This window comes from Homarus americanus, unplaced genomic scaffold (assembly GCF_018991925.1).
Source record: "Homarus americanus isolate GMGI-L3 unplaced genomic scaffold, GMGI_Hamer_2.0 scaffold46273, whole genome shotgun sequence".
Lineage (NCBI taxonomy): Eukaryota > Metazoa > Arthropoda > Malacostraca > Decapoda > Nephropidae > Homarus > Homarus americanus.
Genome location: NW_024725430.1, coordinates 96,611 through 122,917, shown reverse-complemented (window position 1 = coordinate 122,917; position 26,307 = coordinate 96,611). Strand labels below are relative to the sequence as shown.

Below are 26,307 nucleotides of genomic sequence, written 5' to 3'. Positions count from 1 at the left end.
TAGCAATAAGCTCTGTGCTCTTGGAATCTTTTGAAGAGATTCCTTTCCTTTTCCCATTATCTAAAAATCCAAACAACAACCAAGTCCCTTTCAAATGTTAAATATTATTACGATCTCACTATAAGAAATTAAATAATATTAAAGATGTTGTTGTGTGGTAATAAACGATGCTCTGTTGTTGACCATGTGGGGGGTGAACACTACGGTGGCTCAGGATACCTTCGTCTATACTTTACCTTGGCGTCAGTTTTGTTGACGTTTGTTGTTCTCAGTGCGTGTGGACGACACCTGTTAGAGTCTTGTCATGTGATCTACGGGAGGTGAGCTGCCTGAGTCTGTTAACTCCTGTAGGCCGCCACTCTCATGGGTTTATAGTGGATTACGTGGTGTTGGAAGGAGTGTTAAGTGGTGGGCACTGCAGAGATAAGTTGCATGGTGGGCAGGGCCTTGTCTTCACTCTCCAATGCACTATTCCACATTTTTCCCACCGGCCAGTAGAGATAATAACAGTGTGATGTATTAATGTTATCCGCGTGACAGTGAAGTTTATTTGAGTAGTGTTGAAATATAAGTAGTATTGACCATTTTGAATAACTATTGTTGGCAATTATTATTCTTCATCAACTGTCAACATCATCATCAGGCGGGGATAATACCTAATATTGTAGGGAAAGGACCAACGTTTTTATTACAAAAATACTCTTAACTAAAAATTTAGATAGTACAGAATGCAGATTCAGTGGTTGAGAAAGGGAAGTACAGCGTAGATTACTTTGAATGTGCCTGGGCATTATTAAGTGTAGGTCATGGTCTGACCTGACCAAATGATCGTAGCATAATATTTAATTACATTTTAAATTGGTAAAAGTTCTTCCTTGTCTGAAGCAGAGCCCATACCCTCTTATGATTTGTATTTGATTTTTTCGTGGTTTTCTTCTGAGAAATTATAAGGTCAACCAATGCCATGTTTGAACTGTTCTTATTGAAATAGAGTTGCCAGTGATAACGATCTTTTACAGCATTTAAAACTTATTAGAGTGCCTTGTTATTGTTGCTTTGATTTGATTTTTTTCAATCTGCATTATTTTTTTAAATTTACTGTTCAGAACAGTCTGTTCCCCAGATATTTAGTAAAGCTACACTGTAGTACAAAAAAAAATCTGATAAGGTCTTCTATATATACAAAGTGTTTTTACTCAAATGGTGTGTGTCTGTCTGTTTATTGAAAATGAGAACCAAGCAAGCCTAACCTCATGCTGTTAGAATACCTCTGTACTTTAGTTAAGGTAGATAAGATAGGATGGGTGTGGGTGGTTTATTTCATGTCTTAAAAGAAGTTGACTTTGAATACCCTCGAGATATGGGTCACTATAGTCAAGAACAACTTTGCTCTAAAATTGCTGCTTTAGGTATGCAAGAATGGTGAAGTGTTATTAATTTGTTTTAATTTTATTGATTATTCCACCCTAAAGTAAATGTTAATTTGTCTTGTATGGGTACACCTGTACAGGTACTAGGATCTTCACAGGTGTGTTTTGTTTTTTTAATATATATAGAAAGGAAAAAACAACTACAATAAGATATGAAAATCATGTACAGTACGGTATAACTAAAGGATATTCTTTTAACATGACCATTTTAATTTTATGAATGCTGATCTCTTATTGAGACTGGAGCTAGGCTATTTTTCCATTCATGAGTTATATACTTAATAGATCTTCATATTTTATACCAATAATATATCAAGAAAGCATTGAACCTACAATCCCAGTTTCCCGTCTTCCATAATTTGTGGAGTTTAATGCTGCACACACTTCAAATGCCATTTAGGCTACCTGAGACATCCTACCCCTTCAGTACAGTAGCACTCAGCATTGTCAAGGCTCAAGGTCACTCCCTAGCTCACTTATAGTGTAGCTTGTGTAGTTGTTAAGCAAAAGCAAAATAGTAGATCATAACTGTACTGTATAGTGATGCCAATGAAACAAAAAGTGAGGAACTGTTGAAAATGAACAATTGGCCAACTCATTCTTAACCCCCCCCCCCCTTCCCCTGCTAACTGTCATGACTCACCCTAGGGAATTTCCACCAATTGGATGAACCACTGACTGCTATGTTCAAGCAGGTGGAGCTTTAATTTACTTTTATTTTTGTTTTCCACATTATTATATATAGCTGGTACATATCTTTTTGACAGTCCCTTTGATGGGTGTAGCTATTACCCATATACCCATTACAGTACTGTGTTGAGATAATTACAGTATGCTAGACTGATTCATGTTGTCTTCTATCAATAGTGGTTCAGCCCGGTAATTTCCCAAAGGATACTTTGTTTGTGTGAAAGCCATGCAGAGGGATACTTTATACTGTATATTTTTTTGTGAGTGAGTTCTCTTAAGTTAGTTCTCCTAATTCCTTTCTCCCTCACAGGTTTCCATTCTGTGTAATGAAATACAGAACTAAATAAATACTGGTATGCCCATAAATATTCCATCAAACAATATATATATATCAGTAAATAAGGTGACAACCATCTCCTTATCCTTTACCAGAACTTTATCAATAATTGAACGGCTGATGCATTGGAATTGTTGACTTCATTTAACGATAAGTCAGTTTTGGCTTGAGTTCTTTTTTACATTTTGTCCTGGTACCCTCCAACCCTTGAGGTTCAGGATCCATGACTGAGCTACTGATGACTGTGAAATTGTGTGTGTGACAGTCTGGAACACCATCTTGTGAGAAGGAGCAACTTTAGGGGGATGGATATAGAGGGAAACTTTTATCTTACCCCAAGAATATCCAAATAACAATCTTCACTTTGTACTGTATTATGAGTTAGGTGATGTTGCCCTGAACAGTGTTTCATCATACCCACAAATCCTTCCCAGCAACCGATGATTTAACTAGATTGGTGGTTTTCAAACCATAACGTCATGATTTCCATCAACCAGAGACTGTGATGATCCTTTTGTAAACTCCCCTCCACCTCCATTTGTGCCTACAGTACAGTAGCTATATGTAGGTGGGGGGTGTTTGAGCATGAGTTTTGAATAAGAGTATGGTAGTGTGTAGCTGGGCTTATGTGTTGGATTGAAAAATGGGAAATAATAAAAAATTATGGTCTAATCAGTCTCATTAAGAGGGAAAATGAGTGCTTGAGTGAGTTGCAGTATGATTGTATATTTCTAAGTCAGGGTAATTTAAAGGTAGCTAATTGAAATTCTATAGATTAGCATCTGCAGTTGTATGGCAAAGCAAAAATACCGGGTAGCTAGCTATTCCTGTTTAGTATAAGGGCTGGCAGGGAGTTGTGACAAGCCACGCATGGTAATATGGGATGACTTGCGGTAGTGTGGGTGTCCCAGGCTGGTAGGGATGAAGAGGATGACTTGTCAGAAACATCAACATATTCTCAAGGTGTATCATCTAATCCCTCAGTCACTTGTGTTGGTCACGGCAGTGTGGAGGTGTTAGTGAGTTGGCTTAAGGGTGTCTTCTGCTCTAGTTTATGGGTCCCTTGAGTGTGGTGATAAAATTGGTGATGTGATGTGAATTGTGTTTATGATGTGAAGGCATGATGATGTGTTTGTGTGGTAATTCTTATGTTTTTGAAAATATTGTGCTCAGTAACTGAACATTTTATCATACAGTTCATGAATGCATAATTATGTTGTGTGGGATTGTGGTTATACTGTACCTGTATACTGTATTGTATTACTGTATCCTTGACCATGCATAATTTAATGTAATTTTGTAGTTTTTAAAATTATATCTTAATACAGTATTTGACATCTGGGCTGTATACAGTACTTGTAAAATTTGAGAATATTCACATTCAGGAACTTTATTCAGAAATATAGCTACAAGCACAGAATTGGTCAGGTATATATTATCATGTATATTATAGCAATGCAGAGTAATTCAATGCTGTGAGAGTTCACTAGTTATCAAGGAAAATTGGGAGGATATCCAGAAAGATAAGATTATATACAGTACTGTATACAGTATAGAACAGTAGATATAAAGAGTGCTGTAGCTGCAGTATACAAGTACTGTACTGCACTGTATTGTGAATGAAAATAGTTCCCATTGGTGTCGTGGCCTGTTAGGAGCTACATATGTGTATACAGCACACTGAAGACTAAACCTTCAGTCCACAAGGGAACAGCTTAGGTGGTAGAGCACACTGCTGCCTTCACTTTCACAACTGTAAAGTTAAGTACTGTACCAGTAACCATTCTGCTGCTGAGTTGACTGAGCACACTCCACTCTGGCTGGCCACAGGATTCAGCCTGGTGATGTTTGGGTCAGGAAGTGAGTGTTGTATCCACTCATCTGCCATGCCTTCTATAATGAATGATTACTTAAACAGGGAATTCAATTTTTGTCATTAGAAGTTTTGAAATACAGAGTTTTCTTGGATAGTGTGTTTACCTTGAGACAAGTGTGTTATAACAGCCATGGATTGTGTTGACATCTAGGTGGGACTACTGTAGTTAACACATCAGTCATAGTGACATACAGTATAATTCACTGCTGCCACCTCCTTCCTTTCCACCCAGAAAATGGTACCAGTTAATGATCTTAAAGACAGAAAAACAATAACCACTATATGCTGTATACTGTGGGTGTTGAGTACTGTAACCAAAACTCAAGGACTGAAGAAAACTGTAACTGTAACATACTTATTTTGTTACATTACCAGTAATGTATTACAGTGTAGTGAAATAATGGAATGTAAATGAATTAGCTACACATAAATCAGATTACTGATACAGCACTATAGCACAGTACATGGGAACATTTGTGATTGAAAATTTACTTCGGCATCTAATAACTAATTCACCGGCAGATTCATAACAAAACCAGCTAAATGATAACTATTATAGCTTGACCTCTGAACAATATCCATACAACCGACCACTTTAAAGTCAGGTATAATCAGTTTGTCAATAGCTAGGTTCCTGGGCCAGCATCACATCAATACTACTCTCCTCCTCCTGGTAGTTACAGGCTTTTCACCCATCCCAGCTTGATCTGAGAATAACCTGACCAACTGTATCTAGCTACACACATTCTTGGTTAGTGTATAACTAAGGGTATTATATTTTCTCTCTGTAATAACGTAACCTTTTCTCCTTCGTTTTTTTCGTGGTTAGTTAAAAGGAGAAAGTTGTTTATGGGTGCCACCGCACTGCTTTAAGTTGCTATTTATTCCACAGGTATGAGTTTGTCTCCATGAAGGATGTGTACAAGTAAAGGAGGTTGGAGCAAGATGCAGCAGAACTCAAGGAAAGAAACTTAATAGATTCAACAGGTGGAAGATTAGCAGCTTCTACCTGAGAAGATGCCGTCCTTATTTGCATGCTTTGGGTGTGGTGGAGGTGGGGAGAGTGATGATATTCGAACGCTGGACTACTGTCACTGTTCCCTCAATGATGTTCCGTCGGATGTCTTTGCCTGCGAGCGTACCTTAGAAGAGCTTTATCTGGATTCAAATCAGGTACGTCATTAACCAGGTATCGTTCTTGGCAACACATTTCTCTTTGTAGACTGGAATTTGCTTCAGAAGTACTGTACAACATCTCATTGACAGTTTTGCAGTGTCATTAAGAAATTATCCAGCTAGACACTGAAGAAATGACCTGTGTGTATACGTGCGTAAGTACATTAGGTCTATGATGAAAGAATAAAGATATCTAAATCATGTGAATATTCTTGGTATCGTAAGTGTGGTAGTTTGGATGGTATGCTGTTCTATGTCACTTGTAACTCAGAGACGTTTGATGAGTCATTTAATATGTTAACTAGACCCCCTTCCCCCCAGCTTAAAAAAAGAAGAAAAGGTTTAAATATAACAAGTATGGGGTGGAGCCCTCTGTGTGTGTGCGTGGGTGGGTGCATGTGTGTCGAGTGGAATGTTAATGAAGTTTTTTTTTATTCTCGCTATATTTTAAAAGGAACAGCAAATACCTGGTAAATGTTGAGGCTGTTCATTAATAAAAAATTTAATTATCATTTTTATTATTATGTTATGGGAAATTAGAAAAAAAAATTATATATAAACATCCATAGATTTTAATAATTTTGTGGTAGAGAAATTCAAGGATAAATACTTTGATTACTTGAACAGGGTAAATTCTTACTGGGGCGGTCCAGTCTTTAAATTAGGCAGGGTGGAGCTTTAGAGGAGCAGGGCAGAACGTCTTCATTTGTGTGTGCGTGCATGCAGGCAGGTTCTGGTAATACCGGGAACTAGACTTGTGAAGGATCTGATTTTAATAGTCCAGTGCTCACAGCATAGGATTTAAATTTGCTGTTCTATATTATTCTTCATACCTTGTATATTCCATTTACAATGATCTAGGTTGAACTTCGTGTGTAAATGTTGTTGTAAAATTATGTCGTAATATTATAAGTACAGTCGATCAATCATGGTCCCTGTATAATTTCTGCTTGAGACTGCTAACTGTAATTCTAGGATTGTCCTTCTCAGGCATGATGTATTAGCCAAATCTATTTTATATGTTCCTTTAAATTGTCATAGATTTGAATGAGGTTTGTAGAAAAGTGAATTAGAAAATATCAAACTACTGTATAATACAGTGCAGTACAGGGTATTGGACATAAGGAACTTTTGTGTGTGTGTTTGTGTGTCAGTGACAATGCAAAGTGAAATTCAATTGTCACCCAGGTATTGCAGGAAACATGCAGGCATCACTCTGTCTTAGTTAGAAGAATCAGCCTTGAGTATGTACATTTGAATAGGATAGATATGAATGATTACTAATTACTGAATACATTGCTTCAGCTGAGTGAATTACCACGACAGTTGTTTTATTGTCATGGTTTACGGATACTTGGTCTGAGTGACAATGAGCTCACCTCACTGCCTCCTGCTGTGGCTTCCCTTATAACCCTCACCAATATTGACCTCAGCAAGAATGGTAAGGACCAAGCTCCTTTAGTTATGCAGTATTTGCTCTAGATTCAATAATTGTACTTAATGAAAATCCTGGGTATAACTATAGATCTTGTAGACACAAGAATTTAATGTATAGGTTAAACTTATTTTGTTTAAAGTAATTTTGGGTTTTACAAAAATTTACAAGCCTCCCTCAAGCCTGTTACCTGTAAGAAGTTGATTTGATTAATCATGAACTAAACTGTTTCAACCCTAATTTGATACCTAATCTTTGGATCTTTTGAGACACCCTTGTACTGTATGGTATATCTCATGACTTATTCTGTCACTACATGAGAATTATCGTACCTGTGTGTTTTATATTCCAATATCTGCTCTTCCACTCTACAGTACTTATATAATCTGAATCTTTCCCACAGCCATTTCTGACATCCCAGACCACATCAAAGGCTGCAAGCAGCTGAGTGTGGTGGACGCCAGTATCAACCCTCTGTGCCGACTCCCTGAAGGCTTCACACAATTGCTTTCATTACAAGAACTATATCTCAATGATACTTTTCTGGTAGGTACTGGTACTGTTACTACTGGGTCTTGTATCATCTTCTGGTATAATATTTGGATGAGATAATCTTGCTGATGAAAGGTTTTCCATTAAAAGAAGATGGAAAGTATTAAGATTATGAAAAAAATATATGTGCTGTATACTGGTAGATTTCATTGTGAGATAATTGATTGTAAAATTGGGGTCAAGATGAGACCGTAAACATTGTCACGAGATACAGTAGTAGAATAGTTGTTTATACAGCCATCTGTGTAAGGGTTTTGTTCCTAAAAACCATTCCTATATCGAGGTATGTCTGTGTGCATAGTTATTGGGTGAGAGGTCAGTCATTATGTAATATTTCAGGAATATCTACCTGCAAACTTTGGTCGGCTGTCGCGACTAAAGATTTTGGAGCTACGTGAAAATCAGCTGAACACTCTGCCAAAGTCCATCGCACGTCTCACCAGTTTGCAGCGCCTGGATGTTGGCCAGAATGATTTTTCAGAATTAGTAAGTTAGTTTAATATCATTCGTCATCAAGACAAGCGAAGTTGGTTTTTTCTTACAATACATTCATCCTCCACTAGCGTGTGCATTATCTTTAAACAAACGGTCAAATATTTCTTCACTTGTATTAGAATCCATCATTCTCTTGACCACAGTAAATAATTGGGTGTTGTCTTCCTTTCTCACTCACTGTCAGTTAACCATCATAATTGAACATAACTCTCTTAACTCCTTTTCCCTTTTATTGTTTTGTCTTTAACTTCTCTCTCCAGCATCCTTCAGGGAATCTATAGGCTGTGATGGTTTATTTTATCTTAATTTTATTGATCATTAGGAACAGCACAGTAATCCCTGTTTTATTTTTCAGCCAGAGGTAATTGGCAGTCTTGAGAACTTGACTGAATTGTGGTTTGACAACAACAAGATTAAGTCGCTTCCTCCTCTCCTTGGTCGGCTGAAGAAACTGGTTCATGTTGACGCGTCTAAAAACAAAGTGGACTGGGTGGCTGGTGAGGTGGAGAATTGTGTCATGCTCACTGACCTGCACCTCTCCTCCAATAACCTTAAGGTACAGCAACTGTTATTCATCAACTTCCAGTATGATATACAGTGTACATATATCAGTATTGAAGTAACATCACCTATCCTAGATATATGAGACAAATGTTATTTCATTTATTATATTTGGTATTTATCTTCCTCAAGTCTGAACCAATACAGTTTTTACACATGAGAATATTATTTACCTTGACAGGAACTTCCTGAGAAGCTGGGAGGTTGTCAGCAACTCCAGGTGCTAAAGCTTGATGACAATGCCCTAACTCACCTTCCTGAGTCAGTTGGTTGTCTGGCTGCCCTTGAAGAGCTGGTGGTCACCCAGAATGAGTTAGAGACTCTGCCAGCATCAATGGGTCTCCTCCGTGCACTACACACCTTACACGTCGATGATAATCTTTTAACAGGTAATCCTAATAATCAACTGAAGGATATTTTAAAGGAGTTCAATTTGGGTCGAATACATGAGAACAATTTTGTTTCTCCATCAGTTGGTGTATATAAAACTAAATGATCCAGAATAAGATGAAACTTGGGAAGTAGTATGGATATTGGCCAAGGAAATATTGTACTGTTTAGGAGAAAGTAGGTCAGAGTTTTCAGCTGACTGGAGGGTCATGTTGTAATAAGCACCTTTATAGTTTAATTAAAAGTCTTGAGCTGTAGAAGGTGAAACTTGTAGGCCCAAAAATAAATATAGATATGATAATATTATTAGCCTCAAGGATATTTGAATTTAGTTTATAAAGAGACAGTTCCTATGAGCAAAAATGCAGTAAACCGTTGCAGTATTTAAGACGGACAGAAAACTTCTCTGAATGAAGGTAATGGAGGCCTTTATAGATAACTATTGGACATAAGACATATGTTAAGACATCTTTATTGACTTGAGAAATCCATTTCACAGAGCTGCCACCAGAGTTGGGGTCATGTTCTCAGCTCACTGTCCTCACGGCCGCTTCAAATCGCCTCATGAGTGTGCCAGCTGAGCTTGGCCATTTGCCTCGTCTTGCTATTCTTAACTTATGTGATAATCTAATTCTTCACCTGCCTGTGTCTCTCACCAAGCTGAAGGTAAGAAGTACCTGCTTATGTATTGTTTTACCTGTGTTAATTTTGTCTTTATCAGCTCAATGGGAAAAGTGCAGGATCTGAAGGGGGACTTTTTAAATTTTTAACTGCAATAAGGGGTACTCAGCTACATTTGATTTATAAGTTCTTATAAATCAACCCCAGATATATAACCCAATCAATCAATCAGTCTTTATCAGCCAAACTCTTGTCTTAATTAAAGTAAGGATCATACAGGTACCTACTGAATATTTCCTCACCACCTACAGTCATGGGGTGAGGATATCATTGCTTAATGTAAACTAATATTAACACCTTCAATAACTAAAGACATTTACTGGTACTTACATATGTGTCACTTGTTAGTTGTCTTATGGCTATAAATAAAATATCATGGAATCATAACAAGAAGGTATTTATCAAGCATTGCATTGATACAGATTAGTGTTAATGTTGATATCTATAGATGTTATCCAGAGTTCCTGTAGTCATAAATTGTAATGAGACTAATTTATGTTGATGCTGACAGCTGCGAGCCCTGTGGTTGTCAGAGAACCAGAACAAACCTCAAGTCCAGTTACAGTCTGAGACCCTGCCTGAGACTGGTCAACGAGTCCTGACCTGTTTCATGCTTCCCCAACAACCTCGTGTTCTCCAGCCAGGTCAGTACAGTATTCTTTGTCTGGTTGTGTATGTTGATAGATTATATGTCTTTTGGTGTGTTGGTGGGTAAATGTATTCACATTTTCCATCCCATTTACTTGAAGAATTTATTGGTCACCAGATAGGGAGTACAGAATAGTGTACAAAGAGGACCTGAGGTAGATTTCACCATGAGGATGTTAGTCCTTTATTATGATGACAATGTTGTAGTGATAATTATAGTCATTTATAACATAGGAACTCTAGTAGAATGCATGGATAACATTTACCTTGTGCTGTAATTAACAGAAACTGTAGTGGAGACAGACAACTTCCCTGGCCAGAGTTGGGACGAACAGCGACGAGCAAAAACACTCATTAAATTTGCCTTCGACGGAGACGTTGACAAGCCGGGTCTCTTAACCCGTGCTCCAACGCCCTACCCAAAAGAGCTCAAGGCACTGGCTAAACATGCCCGTAACTTACACAGTCTGCAAAGGGACCCAGGCCGTCAGTTTGTGCTGGGACGTAGTCAGGATTCTAACAAAACTTCCTCATCATCAATAATTCCATCAACAAAAGATGAAACTGAGATAGATTCGTCCAGAAAGGTGAGATAAAAGTTAATATCTATGTTGTAGCTGTCAGGGTAGTAAAACTCTCTGTCCTTTCACACTCTTTTTTTTCTTCTGTGCAATACAGTGGTCCCTCGGTTAACGAATACAATTCGTTCCAGAAGGTCGTTCGTTAATTGAAAATTTCGTTAACCGAATCCATTGTTTCAATGGGATATTGGGTAATTGGTTCCAGCTCACCGAAAACTACATACAAAGTAAAAATAAAATGCAGTAAAGTACACTTACTTTGAGGTGTGTATGTAGAAGGCTCCTGGTTGATGATGATGATGATGGAAATTAGAAGTGGGGGTGGAGGAGAAGGGAGAAGAGAAGGAAGAGGGGGATGGAGGAAAAATCACATTCCAGGGGATCCATGCTTGATGCAGTCATTTCACCAATAAAATTTTAAGTTCACTAGGTATAATTCAAGATTATTTTCTTAAAATCAACCAGACTCAAATTAATTTTCTCCATGGGCAAACTAAAATCGTTCCTGACCATGGGAGTTTCCGGACCACAGAATGCCGGACTAGAGAGGTACAACCTGTATTAACTATACTTCAGAATGACCAATAATTTTAATGTAAAAATACAAAAATATTCAAGACACCAACAAAATCGATGTTCACTCCACTATAAACAAAGCCAAACTGACGCCTGGTGGGTGAGTCAAGCGGCTGATGGGCGCACAAAAAATTAGTTCCCTGTACTGCATTTATTATCAACATGATAACTAAATTTTAAAATGACTAATAATTTTAATATAAAAAATGCAAAAATATTAAAGAGCACAACTGTCTTGATATTTACTCCCCTGGAAACAAATGTAAACATAGAACAGATTACTGAATTGGCAGACTAGCCCATCAGCTGATGCTCACAATAAAACTTGTTTGTCGTAAGGATTTCGTTAATCAAAGTTTTGTTCGTTAACCGAATTGAAGATCCTTATGGGAGGTAATTCGTTAACCGAAATTTCGTTAATCGAACTGTTCGTTAACTGAGGGACCACTGTATGGGTACTCCTGAGCTTGCTGATTATGAATATGTGGTCCACGATTCGATTGCAGAGTAATTAGTGGCCAAAATGACCCTTGAAAGATTTTTCTGACTTTTTCGATGCTAATTACTCTTCAACTATGGGTTTCCAAGGTGTGATTTAGGGGTTGTGTGTTATTCTGAAAGTACTTAATTAGTTAAACCACTTCAATTTCAATTCTGAGAAAAAAGTATATTTTGGTCAAAAATTTTGTAAGGTGTAAGACTTACGTTTTTGGTGGTTTTGGGCCAAAAATAAGATTTTGCTGAAAATCACAATACTGTATATATTTCATCATTAAATAGTGTTTTAAAGATTCTTAATGCCAGTTATGGAAACTTTATAGTCATCTTTTCTATTAGAAAAAATAAAAAAGGATGTAATTATTATCTTTCTAGTTTTTAGTGGAGAATTTACACTCTTAGGGAATGGATTGTAAACTCACATTAGATTTTCGTATAATGTTGGAACATTATTTGGTAAACATAAAGAGAGATAGTTTACCTGTCTCTCAATAATGACAGAAGTTGTGAGTTGTGTAGATATTCTACAGTGAATTGATGTTGATATTTCAGGGTAATGACATTGCACTGAAGCAGCCATTACTAGATCAGTCTGGTAATGCTTGTGTCCCTGTTGATGACTCACTGGAGGCAGAAGAGATCACCTCACCTCTAACAGTAATAGAACCACAGGCTGAGGAGCGTCCACTGCTGCGGGAGGCTCGCAATGTCCGCAACACCTACGGCAACATGACCAGTGCCTCGGCTGCCCTCAACAACAAAAATAACGCCAGTCTTTCCAACGTATCTAAGCATGTGACCCCAGATACTGCGATGGCAACTGACCGTCCTTATGCCATCGGGGATAGAAAGATGTTTGGTCATGCACAGGTGAGAATATTACTTACTGTGTATCTTCTTCATGAATCATTTGAAGAATTACAGTAGTACCTGTACCTGTCACACTGTCCAATTGGCTTACAATGGTTTTCATATACCTGTACTGTAATGCTCTTGTGCAGAAGTTGCTTTTGGGTGATCCTCACTCTTTGGAAAAAAAATTAAAAACATCCTGTGGCCTACACATACAAACTTACTGTGAAAATACAGGTTAAGTATTTTATTGGATCTTGATGGTAATTTTTCTTACCATACATTAAATGTGACCATGATTTTTATTTCAGGTTGTGGCAATGACTCAATCTCGGGATAAAGTGGTGATCGACCCCAGTAAACCTGTTGTGTCTGGTATGGAGGAGAGCAGAGCACAAGTTGCTTACCCAACACACGAGTCTTCCCCGCCATTATCCCAAGAAACCACCATAGCTGCCACTCCATCATCTGCAACAGAAGGGGAATTGGCAGGTGATGTCTCAGACAAGCGCATTAAGAAACCGCCGCCTTACCACATTGCAGCTGTGATGTCACGGCACGCTGCAGATTTTAACGAATCTAGTGTGGAGGTTTCTTCGGCACCCAGTGGTATCCAGGGCAGTACTGGACTCACTGTTAAGGATCTGCCAACGTCACAACAGGTACCGGAATATGTAGTATTTAAATTAATAGCACTGAAGGTATGTGTGTGTGTATGCGTGCGTGAGTGCGTGCATATTATACCTCTATTAAATACTGTATTTGGTAAAAGCAAGAAATCTGCTATTAGGATATACTGCAGTATACATCTATTGATGAATATGGTTCAATTCTGTGTGTATTGAAATAATATTTGATCTATTTTACACCACAGAACTCAGCTGCCTCACCAGCAGCAGAAGATGAGAACAACGACACAAGTAGCTCCAGTGACAGTGGCTATGGCAATGGGAAGATATCCAGTCAACAGAGTGAGTCTTATGTTTACTTGTAGGTTTTCCCTCTCCTTTATATGGCTGGTTATGTGTAATTACAGGACAATATTACATAACTATTTGTGTTTGATACTTAGTGTGCTACCTGGTAATTAATACATGGTTATTTTTGTGAGGCAGTTTAGTACCTTTGATTCCTAACAACCTATTTAGAACATTGGAGGAAGTGGCTGAGAATTTGTTATGCCTATTTTTGCATTGATTCAGTCAATGACTGTGTATTAGTAATTAAAATCTAGTTTGTGTAAGTCATGTGTAAGGGGAGTCTATTATATAGGTGAAGTCTACTGTGCAACCCATTATTTAGAGGAAAAGAAGAATATCAAACATTGATTATTATCTTGGGGCATTTTGATAATGGTGATGCAGAAGGTCTAATGCAGGCATGGGCAACCCTTGGCCTGGACCATATGTTTGTGCAGCCTGCGGAGTGATTGACAGATTCTATTTAATGTGGCCCATGATTCAGGTAAATGCAGCCAGTTTATGGTGAGTAAAGCTATATTTATTAAAAGAATATTTGTCACACACAATTCATTACTTTTTCATCACCTAAGAGTAAGTAACTACAAAAATGTAACAGTGAAATAAGTATAGTCAATAATATAAACATTTTAACTTGTGTGAGTTTATGGGCCAAGTTCAGCACAGTCTGTTTGAAGGATTAGCTGTTATGTGGCAGTGAGTCACTAGGGAATTAACTTAGGTTGGGTAAGTCCAAGTGGTGTCATGGGCAGCGGTCACACAGGGTGCAACTAATTAAGTACTTCCAGAATAAAAAAAAAGAAAATCTTTCAAGCATCAATACGACCGCTAATTACCCCGCAATCAAATCGTGGACCATAGATTCAGAATCATATATATATATATATATATATATATATATATATATATATATATATATATATATATATATATATATATATATATATATATATATATATATATATATATATATATATATATATATATATATATATATATATATATATATATATATATATATATATATATATATAAAGAGAGAGAGAGAGAGAGATGTGCCTATAGGTTGTTTCATTGTAGTTCCTCATGTGTTAAGATTACCATTGACATTATTCTGGTGGGTGTCTCATATGTAAAAAAAAATGCTGTAACTGTAGGCAAAATCATTGTATTCACAGACTGCTTCACTCATCTTGTGTTAAATGCCAAGAAACATTAACATATTACTTTAAAAGTTATTATGATGGATTTATTTCATAAATGGGAAAAAGGCTAATTGTAAACTGAAAATATGGTAAGGTGGACGTGATGATAAACTGCTTCACTGTCCGTGCTAACACAGTATTAACATTACTTTTGGGTTAGGTAGGATATAAATATTGGTGGGTTGGCCCACAGAAAAATACCTAAATCATAATGCGGCCCATGACTGAGGAAAGGTTGCCCATGCTGGTCTAATGTATTAAAGGTGGCAACAGCAGCAGCAGGGAATCTTGTATTGGTTCACTTTCTTCAAAAGTGGTTGTATGTCTGGGGGTTTGGTGGGAGTGTTGAGGGGAAGGTCATGGGATATGGAGGGAGTTTTGCCTACTCATTATCTTTGAAATATAGTCTAAAGGAATATTCCTTTTATTATGATTACAATAATGTGAACTTTATTTTCAGTTACTGATGACCAACACTGCAGTGATGGCAGTAGTATCAACACTCCTTTATCTCCACAAAACCTCACAGACTCTGCACTATCAATGCCCTCAACATTATCATCACCACTTGGCAGTGCTGATGTAGTGTCTCCACATTCTGTCAAATCCTTCAATACACCAATGTCATTATCTTCTAAAGCATCTTCTTTATCAGCATCTGTTGCAGTCTCCTCCAATGTAACACTACCAGTAAGTAGCCAGTCACTTGCTGCACCACAGAATATATCTTCAGCCATGTCACTGTCATTTCCCGTCTCTTGCCCTTCCTACGACAACTTTCAAAACCCCATCACATCAAGATCTGGGGAAGTTTCTTACCCAGTATACAGTGTTGCCACATCCAATGCCAGACCAGCTTCTATTGCCACTGGAACTCAGTTAGAGCATTGCAGCGCTCGAGTGCCACATCGACCGGGATCCCTTGCCCTAGGAACTCTGGCAGATTCCGCCCTGCTCAACAGATTGCCTCGTGACCAGCGGCCGGGATCTTTGGCTGCTCCCATCAATACCTTGGGCATACCACCAGCACCTGCCAGAGCAGTGTCTCACATGGGACTTAATGTCACAAGTCCAACTAGACCACACGACCTGTCAATGTTCAAGAACCAGGATTTGACTCCAACCAGACGGGGATGGACCCCAGACCAACAGTCCTTTGGTGGAACAACTAACCATTGGCAGGAGAGTAATGGCCTTGTCTCCATTATTGATCAGGTAATGTGTTTTTATACCATTTATATTACTTAGTGGGGGTGGGGGTGGGGGGGGGGCAGAAAAGGACAACCCCAGTTCATACATAAACTTTTTTGATAAATACCTCAAAGAAAGCATCTCAGATTAAGATAAATCTTGGTGTGGAACTTCATGTCATGGAAGTCTAGACCTTGATAGTCATTGTTTTCCTGCTTTCGTTGTTTTACCAGAGTTGTGGTCTCTCTTCATCATCAAAATAGTGACAGCGGTTTATACTGTATCACTTCTAGGGGAAGCCGAATTTACACATGCTTACACGTAGCTCTTTATTTGTACAGTATAGCCACTTCTCCATGTTCATGATCATTAACCAGATGCAGTGTACATAGCATCTGATCACACTTAAGATCTTCAAATTCAGGCACTTTTGAGACCAAGGCCCTCATATTATGAGCCTTGGGTAATGTTTAATGTGATTTTGTAATATTTTTGTTTTGTATCATTCAGGTGACGAGCAGCTTGCTAGAGCATGGTGATAGTCCACCACCCAATATGTTGGCCAGTAAAGTAGTGCCGTCCTCCAACACTATGTCTGTGACACCGGTGCCATCAGTTGGATATTCTCAGATCACCACTCACTCTGGTATATATGAATCCTCAAGAAAGGCTTCAGTCACTTCTGTGAATGCATTTTCATCAGGAGTTCACTTAAGTTCTGGTAGTGGTAGTGAGTGCCAGGATAGTAGTAGGTCCTCAGTAGGTGGTGTTGGCTCTTCTGTTGGTCCCACAAACTTCACACAGGATCAGCCACGAGGAGAGGTGCTGCACCCAACACCCCACCGCCCACATCTCTCCTCCTCTAGTTCAAGGCTAACCCATGAATCCTTACAAGATGCTATAACTTCTGCCCAAGATACTCCCAGTGATCTTCAGCAAGCGGCCGGTCATGAATTACGCCCTGAAGCACCCCAGGCCCGTGAAGGGGTGAATGGTGTGGGGAACGCTGAGTCCACTCTTTCTTCTATAAAGGCCGCCCCAAAGCCCCTCTCAAGAATTCCATCTCGGAGCCCTGAAACAGCTCTACCTGTTAAGAACCTTCAGAAAGACTCCCCCATCTCTAGTCACTCATCTCACTTGCACCACGAGTCCAGAATTCCCACTTTGGGTAGTATGGGACGCAGCCCAAGTAGTGAGACTCATTCTTCTGTCGAATCTAGAATACCAACTCCAGGTAATATGGGCACAAGTCCAGGTGGTCTGACTCAAGAATCAAGAGTTACTTCACACTCTCACATTCCCTCATTAAATTCCAAAGGACCTAGTTCAAGTAACTTGACTCATGATAAACACATACTGGGTGAGTCTCGCATACCAATGTTAAGCAGTGTGGGACGAACTCCCAGTAACTTAACACATGATTCCCAGATTTATGGCGAGACCCTTAAACCTGTGGGTTACAGCCCCAGTGCTGAACCCCATAACATGAGTGATTCTCGGATTCCCGTAATAGGAATGATGGGCCGAACCTCCAGTAACCTGACTCGTGAGTCCCTTGGTATGGGTGCAGGTAAACACGGCAGCCCAGATGTAATTACAGGAAATAAAAATTTCACCCCCAACAATAAATCCCAAATAGCAGGAAGCCCTGGGAGTAATGGATCTGGTATTCCATCACTGGTCACACAAGGCAGAAGCAGCAGTAACCTGAGCTCCAACATACCTAGTCCTGGCACTGTCTCAATTGGTATGCAGAGTGATGCCAGCAAACACCAGGTTGTGTATGGATATGCCTCTAAACCACAGAATCTTGGAGATACTGGCCAGATGTCTTCACCGTCACGGCTTCACTCGCCAGGATATTCTACTGGGATTCGTCCTCCCACAATTCACTCACCTAATCAACAGCAGCCATCACACCAGCCCCAGGTGAGGGGATATCCCAGCGGCATACGTCCCCCGACAGTCAATGCAGCCATCAACACACCCGGCATCCCAATACCATCTCCCGCTTCTCCGACCAGCCAGTTAATGAACCCTGGCTCTCGTGGCTCTGTCACCTCCACGGGATCAGCTTCTCGCATCCCAATGGCTGCAGGTGGGAGCTGGTTCTTGTTATTGATTTTTAAACTTTGTTTTTATGCCTTAGAAAAGTTCAAAGCAAAATGCATTATTATCTGTAGTAGTGTTGTTGAAGAGTAACGGTCAACCTGTGCTGCTTTGAATTGTTTTTGTATATTTTTTTTATTAAAATGACTCCCTTATGCTTCCGTTGAATATATGATAGTAGTCAGGCAGAGGAGGTATCCCTTTATATTACCTGTACTGTTTTGTCCTTTCTAATAAACATGGCGCTGGACACAAACTTGGAAAGGTTCAAGCTGCATAGTATAGTCTTTAAGAAGTGTTAATTGAAGATTTTATACACTTAAAGGACTGAGAATATTTACATAATTCACTTAAATAGTTTAATACTGTATATTAAAAACTCTTATGTCTACCAGTATACATTATAATATGATATAGTTTGAGATAGAATGTTAAGAAGTTTCACAGCTTGATTGAAAAATGTTCTAGTAGTAGTTTTAGGAACAACATTTTTTAATTCTACTTTACTTTTACTCAGACATCTAAAGGTAATATTAATTTCTGTTAATCTTGGCAGGTGGGGCTGCATCTAGGTTACCAACCCCAGGGACCAACAAGCTGCGGATGTCACCATCAGTGGCGCCGTCTCCAGATGGCAGCAAGACCAACCACTCTGCCTGGATGTTTGGTCAACACAAGAATGCCCGAGTGGTATGTCAGAATGTACGTACGCTGCACTAACACATTAATGGCATATTACTAATGCAGCCACGCTATATTGCTTTACTTAGAGCAGAGCCTCGATCATTAATTTCATGTTTCTGGGCAGTAAAACATGTACAGTAAATGCTTATGGGTTCCATTGTCACTCAAATTATCAAAAGAGCACTGAAATTTTTTTACTCACCTGTGTAGATTACATCAAATTTTAGTACAGTCATTGTTAACTTCACAGCTCCAGTTCCCTATTCTTCTCCATAATTTCTGAAACTGTGATTATAAAAGTTGCTGAATTATTAAATAAATCAAAAGGTGGAAGATTTTAGGAAAAATAGTACAATGATCAATTGTCTCACCAAGTGGAGGAACCTTTAAAATATCTCCTTTTCCCTCTGTTTTCATTTTTTTTTTTTTTTTTTTCAGAACTACACTTGGCTGCCTTTTATTTTTTAAATTGATTGTGTTGAAACTTGAAGCCCCTTAGCCTTTCACAACACTGTATGGTCCCACATTATTGGAGTACATTTTGCTGTGGTATTTTGTCTGTCTATCGGTGTGCTCTTTTAAAGTGTTATCATATTTAGTGCGAGTTGTGACAGTTCTCTTATTGTGATTTTTGAGTGACAAGTATATGCTGCCTGCTTGCTCACAATGATGTATCTTGGCATCAGTGTACTGTACAGTATTGTGTTGGAGGCAGATGCTTTACTGTGCTGCTGTGAGTGTGTTATTATTGTCTTACTAACAAATTTATCACTTGCAGGAATTTGGACAATGTGTGATGTATGAATTTTGAATTGAACTTTTGAGTATAATTTAAAATATATTTTATTCTCTTTCTTTTTCTAGGATTTGGGTGACAGTTTTGTATACCTGAAATGACCACATATTTAAAGGATAAGTTCCTTCTTGAAATACCACTCTTGTCTCTCAATACTATCCAACAGTTTTCACCTGACAGTATTATTGACACTTTCAGAGATTTTTTTTCAAGATAGATTATATAAACTGAAACTTTAATGTAACATAGTAGTCTTAACAGTTCTTGGTAGTACAGTATAGTATGCACTAACCAAACTAGGCTTGACCATCACTGCTTTGTTCCAGCGCTAATGTGTATCTCACGTGTCCTACAAAGCTAACAATATCTCAAAAGCTAACACTCTCTCTTCTAATACTCGTATCTCACTCACCATCTCTGCTGGAACATGATAAATCCATGCCTACTTTTTCATTCTGACTTTTTAAAACTTCTGCCCCCCCCCCTCCCCCTCATGCTACCATCCAGACCAGGAAATTTTGGGTTCCTGAACGAAGAGTTTCCAAGTTTCACAACAAATGGTAAATATTTAGGTTTAAGGTCATAGTTATATTTAGTGCACTCACAACCGGCCAGCACTTATTCAACACGTATCACTTGCTTGGTTGGGCTACACCTGGTATGTGTGCATGATCATGCAACACTTTTTACAGTATAGTATATACAGATAACATATAAAGTACACATTATAAAAGGTGTGGAATCAGCAACACTCTGTAGGACAAGTGTTGAGGCTGACTTCATAATTTATTATTGCATAATATACCTAAATAACACTTAAAATGCTATTCACCATTTTACCAAGAATTTTACTGTCATTTAGCACTTAGTTTACCTTAAAATGAAGATGTGGCAACCAAGTGGATACAGCATTTGTCTTCTATCCTAGGAGTTGTTGATTTGATCCCAGGGGGGCACTCCTAGCCCACCCACCTGTAATGAATAGTGTACAGTACAGATACAGTACCTAATTGTACAATTTGGGAAATTAAGGCAGTTGAGTGCAGTGCCAACTATGCTGCCTGCCTGTGTATCAAAGGCATGATACACAGTGTGCTGTATACACATTGTCTTTAATGGACCATTAGGCAAATGGGAATCACTTTTTGACTATACACATGCATATTTAGGCAACTTCTGATTTACCATTGTAACATCTTTACAGCCAGTCAGTTCTTTTTTCTGCTATACTGTGTTATATGTATTAAGTCCCTGTATTGTAAACTGTTTGACATTTGTTGAGTCATTTACATAATATTGCTGATATTTACATAGAATTACACCAGTTACTTACACAGTCATTACATGTTAAACTATTTGAAGCCATTCAGCTTTTCAGAGCATTATGTAACAATGGGAAGACTTGTGGTACTATAATTGCATCAGAGAGCCTTGAGTGGAGGTTGCATGCAAGATAATTATTTATGGGGGATAATTTTTATTGCAGGTCTGGTATTTAATGCTTGTTCTTTCAACCTTAAATGCTGCCCCCAAGCTTGTGATCGGAAGGGCCTGAATGAGTTATAATTGATATAGTACTGTGCTTCTGGCTGACTTGGTACCACTGCATGTATAGTATAGTAATGAATCTACACTTCTCTTCACAGTGTACTTGTTCATTGTATTTTCACACACACACACACACACACAGGAATATATATACTTTATTTTATATATTGTTTATTTTATCTTTCTTGTAGTTCAGAACACCCACCCTGTTTTGCTGTTCTAGATATCTTCCTCAAAATAATTGAAATACCCATTAAGAACCCTTCTTACAGGTAATAGGCAGCAATCAAACAGGGAGGTTCTGGGAATATATTGGAAGCATAATGTATTGTCTAATGGTAGACACTGCTGCCATATGTACGGCATTTTAGGGGAAAGTGAAAACTAATGTTTTTATGTAGTAAAGATAGCCTTTTTAATTGGTTTATTGACATGTTTTTGGTACTGTATTGTTAAATGAATGTATGCCGTATATTTTATCAAAAAAGGTTATCTCAATACAAAGTTTGTTAGGATTAAGCACGTGCTACTGTATGTGTTTCATGTTAAGATGGTTGTAGTTTTTTATGTCTTACTTAAATGTGACTACAGTACAGTATATGTTTTGTATGGTTTATGTGTACTGTATTTATGTTGATTCCATGGGTCCTTGGTATGGATGGGCTCCTACCAGCTATTTTACTCTGCTACATGTTTGCTGGTCCGGTGCAGGACTGGATAACTAAACAAAGTTTGCATGTTGGTGTTTGTGCAGTTCCTGAGATGCCGGAAAGATGTGGAATTTAAAACTTGACTTTTTTTGGTCTGAGAGTTTGGAATTTTGTTAACGTGTTATAAAAGGCATGGAAGCACATAAAGTATGTTGGGTAAATGTGGTGACTATTTTGCTAACAAGCTCTGGTTATTCATTGAGACTTCCACACAAGAACATCTCTCTGATAGAGCCTGCCTTATCCATCATGTTTGTGCAGTCGGTTATTAGAACACCAAGCTCTCAGGACAAGGCAGGTTCTGGTAGGGAGTGTTGTACAGTAGTTATAATCCAGTAATCATACAAGTTACTCCTCTGTTTTTCTGGACAATAAAAGGAGATTTCATACTTCACACCCTGATTTATAACAACAGAATGTGATGTTATATTTAAATTGTGAACTTTAATCATTTATTTTGTCACAATGTTGGAAAAATAATTGTGGAAGTAATGGAATATTATTGTTTATAATCTGTACAAACCCTGCATGAGGAGATGCTTGACTTACAATGGTGATTAATTTGATCAATGTCCATGTCTGAGATTTATTTTTCAGTTCTCAGAAGGGCTCAGGTAAAACTGATTCAGACAGGGTGATGGTGGGGGTCCTAGTAAACTGATAGAGTAAGATTGCCACAACCCATAAGGACTGTGTCGTAAACTGGGTCATGATTTATAACCTTCAATACGGGGACGTCACATTTTAATATTTTATTTGACTAAGGCCGGGTGATTTTATTCAGCTCAGAGAGAATCTCGTACACAAGTCTAGCTCCTGTGCAAAGTTGTCTCTCTCTGAATTATATCACTTCACTTCGGGATGGCTTTGAAATCGACCTGGACCTCTTAAGTTATAACCTGATTTACCGTTAAACTGTGGTTTGTTCTGGCCCAATGTATCGTATTGTACTGTGGGCAGGACTGGAAATTTGCATCATCTGGGGACGGCCTTGAAAATGTTAATAATTAAGCTCTCTGGGGTCAAGCAGTAATTTGCTGTAACACTAATGTCCATCATCCCTATCCATTACTTGAACTGTCTGATTCTTAGTTTAACCCTTGAGCCCTTCAAGCATGATCTGTGGTTATATAACATGAATATTTTTTTTATGCTTTTAAATCATAGTATTGACTTACACCATCCTGTTCAATGCTGTCATTTTCCTTTATTTCATCCTTATCCTCTCAACCACTTAGGGCATTTTTCCTTCTTCTCTCTCAAGTTAATTCTTTCAGTTTAACATTCAATAGATGTTTAACTCCAATCCAGATACACTCATGTTTAAATATTAATAACTTATATCCTTGTGTTTAGCGTTTATTAATAAAGTTATGTTTCTCCCACAGTTCCCGGTAGTAATAGAAAAGAATCCAGATTTGGGCTTTGCCGTTGGCCAGTCACACACTGACCCAGAGGATAAGGTGAGTGAGTAGGAGATCATGTTGGTGCTATGTAGCCAGCAAGGTGAGATTAGTTCCGGTAACCCAGTTCTTGATGTGGTGCGGGAAGTATCATAAAAAAGTCACTCAAAAGCAGGGTGAGCTCAGTGACAAGGACAAGCTGTTGCAATTGTAGGATATGAAAACTTGCTGGTTGGTGAGATGTCAGAGTATGTGGCCGGCCAGGGGAGGTCATTCTCACACTTGTCTGTCTAGTACAGATGAAATAGTTGCTACTCTTTTGTTGCATATCAGATAAACTGTTCCAAAGATAATTTATTTATATTTTGAAGTACCCTGTAATTTGTAATTTTAATTTCCTCTACAGAGCATATATGTGATGAGTGTTGTGGGTGGAGGAGCTGCGTCGTCTGCACTCAAAGTTGGAGACAAGCTCTTGCAGGTTGATGGTGCTGACCTGCGTTCTGCTGATCTATTGACTGCAACCTCCATCCTCAACAAAACTTCAAATACCGTTAATTTAATGGTGTCTCGCCTGCAGTGACCTAAGCACTCCTACTTTCTGGCAGCAAAGGCTACTTGATGAACCATTTAGAGCAGCTTTTTTGTGATAATGCCATCAGGCTGGATATTGATAAATAACTATACTATATGCAGCTAGAAACATAGATAATTATATATAAGAAAACAACAAGGCTGAAACACAAGTCACGTGTGCATGGTGTAGCGTTAGTCTACATTAATGATTCACTAAAATATGGTTGTGCATTAGTGCCTAATGTAAATTTGTATATGACTAGAATTAGATGAATTTATGAATGTGTGTGTGCACACTCTTAACTTGAGGAAGCATGAGAAGTGCACACACAACAGACTTAATTAAAGAATATTTCTTTGGTACACATCGAGAGTGGAAAATATCAAATTCATGTGATACAAAGGAAGAAGCAGAATAAAGTATATGGTGTTATATCAAACATTCCCTTATGTCAGGCATTCCTTGTATACAGGCATTTATTATACATTCCTACCATGACACCACAGAGTTGTAAGCTGAAGTGCACTACCCTAATACTGTATCAGTGATCTAATATTATGTGTCTTTTCCTTTAGCTGTCTCACCCTCCAAAAAGGTGGTACAGTAGTGAACCTTCCAGTTCTGTATAGTTCAATTGGCTAAGATGCTGCTCAACATTTTGTCTTACTTGGCGAGAATATGTTTGCCATATTATACATACCTTTTAAGTTAGGTATTATTACCTGCCTTCTTATCATAATCATCAATAAAATGAGTGATACAAAAATGAATTGTCTTTATGATTATTACAGTAATGTTGTACTGTACAGCTATTTCTTCAGATGCAGTTTAAGTGCCTTGAAGATTCACCAAGATGTTGATAAAAGTACAAAAAGTTTTGGCACAATTATTTCCCTAATGAGATGTTTTGAATTTTATATTTTGTCAAATTGTTTAAACTTGATTGTCTCAGGTTCTGTGTTGTCAAGCTTCAAAGTTTACTAATCTCAGTGCCTGATTATTAACGTAGAGGATGGAGACATTATCCAGATGTACAGTGTGATATTCATAGCAGAGTGACTTCATTGCTTAGGCCTCTCACACATGCACTTGTGTACTTTAGAGTGCATGAAGACATGCACAAATGTAATTGTATATCTCAAGGTATACAGTTTATATTTATCATGTATAATTTTATATATATACATATGCCTACAGGATATGTCCATCACCACACTTGCATATGAAAGTCCTAATATTTTTTTACTTATAATGTATGTAAATGGAAGGATACACAGCTGTTACGTTATATTAGCGCATGAAGTAGATACAAATAGTATTTGTTCATAACTTATGAATGATGCTAAGTACAGTAATACTGGCAAACTGTTCACTCTGTATGGTTATGCTTCTCAAATTTTGGGAAGCACTTACTTGTAATTATTTTCAGCCATTTTTTCATGAATCCAGTGTCTGGTCCATAATTTCTTGACAGGTAGAGACAGACAGAGGGAATCATGAGAAGCTATAAAAGTGTGTACAGTATCTTAATGTTAAATTCAGGCCTGGGTCAAAAGTTGCAGGTCACGGATCAGGTTTTAAAGATAAATTTTTCACTGGCCCAGTGTTTGGTAAATATTGTGTATTATAACATCATATTAGCTTGATGCTAGAGGAAAGCAATATTTTTGGCTGTATGTAGCACTTAACAAAACTATACAAGTGTGCCTGTAAAAGTAGGGAACTGAAGGCTTGTACATTATTGTTTTCTTTAGGGTACTGTACCGTATGCCCCGAGACATGGCATGGAAGATTAAAGCACTATATTCGTGCACCATATAAATCATAAAGCATCTATATATTGTATGTAAGAAAACATATGAAGTGTTGATAATTATGTAATGCTCTATAACCTGTAAGGTAATAACTAGAAGTAATAATAACTTGCTTTGTAAGTAATGTATGAAATTATGTTTGACATCTGTTAAGAAAGGCTTTTAATGTGTTGTACAGTATACAATAACTTAATTCACATTTTAATCTTATGACGCTAACATAAATGATGAACACTTATTTCATAGCGACACATACAGTACAGTACAGTACTCGCATTAAGGGAACAAAACACATGATTACCAGTACAGTAATGGCAATTCTAGGTGAAGAATGATGACACTTTTTTCCATGTAAAAAATAAATTATGGCAAAAATTTAAATCTGTGTGCTCTTATGTGAAGAACAAGCGAATTGCATATACTGTATTGGTAACAGATTGGGTAGCTACCATGGGTGTACAAACCTCAGAATGTAGTAGTTTTTTGAGAAAATAACATTTATATTAATTTTT

The 26,307-nt window shown here is 37.9% G+C and overlaps 1 protein-coding gene across 4 annotated transcripts; it reads left to right on the top strand.

Moving 5' to 3' along the window:
• The first annotated feature begins 242 nt into the window (after nt 1-242).
• LOC121864812 (flocculation protein FLO11-like) lies at nt 243-26,307 on the top strand. 4 transcript variants are annotated; one of them, XR_006088666.1, is made up of 19 exons: nt 243-320; nt 5,226-5,506; nt 6,815-6,950; nt 7,348-7,490; nt 7,836-7,982; nt 8,347-8,547; nt 8,734-8,941; nt 9,442-9,608; nt 10,135-10,267; nt 10,557-10,858; nt 12,479-12,796; nt 13,090-13,440; nt 13,653-13,749; nt 15,424-16,178; nt 16,665-18,252; nt 18,820-18,965; nt 20,251-20,303; nt 23,390-23,464; nt 23,811-23,881. XR_006088666.1 is itself a non-coding variant. In XM_042363978.1 (18 exons), the coding sequence occupies exons 2-18, from the start codon at nt 5,351-5,353 to the stop codon at nt 23,985-23,987; spliced, it is 5,088 nt and encodes a 1,695-aa protein (XP_042219912.1). In that variant the 5' UTR covers nt 243-320; nt 5,226-5,350; the 3' UTR covers nt 23,988-26,307. The 4 variants fall into 4 exon arrangements, 3 of the variants coding, with proteins under 3 accessions (XP_042219912.1, XP_042219911.1, XP_042219914.1); XM_042363978.1 differs by lacking the exon at nt 20,251-20,303 and having other exon boundaries at nt 18,820-18,953; nt 23,811-26,307; XM_042363977.1 differs by lacking the exon at nt 20,251-20,303 and having other exon boundaries at nt 23,811-26,307.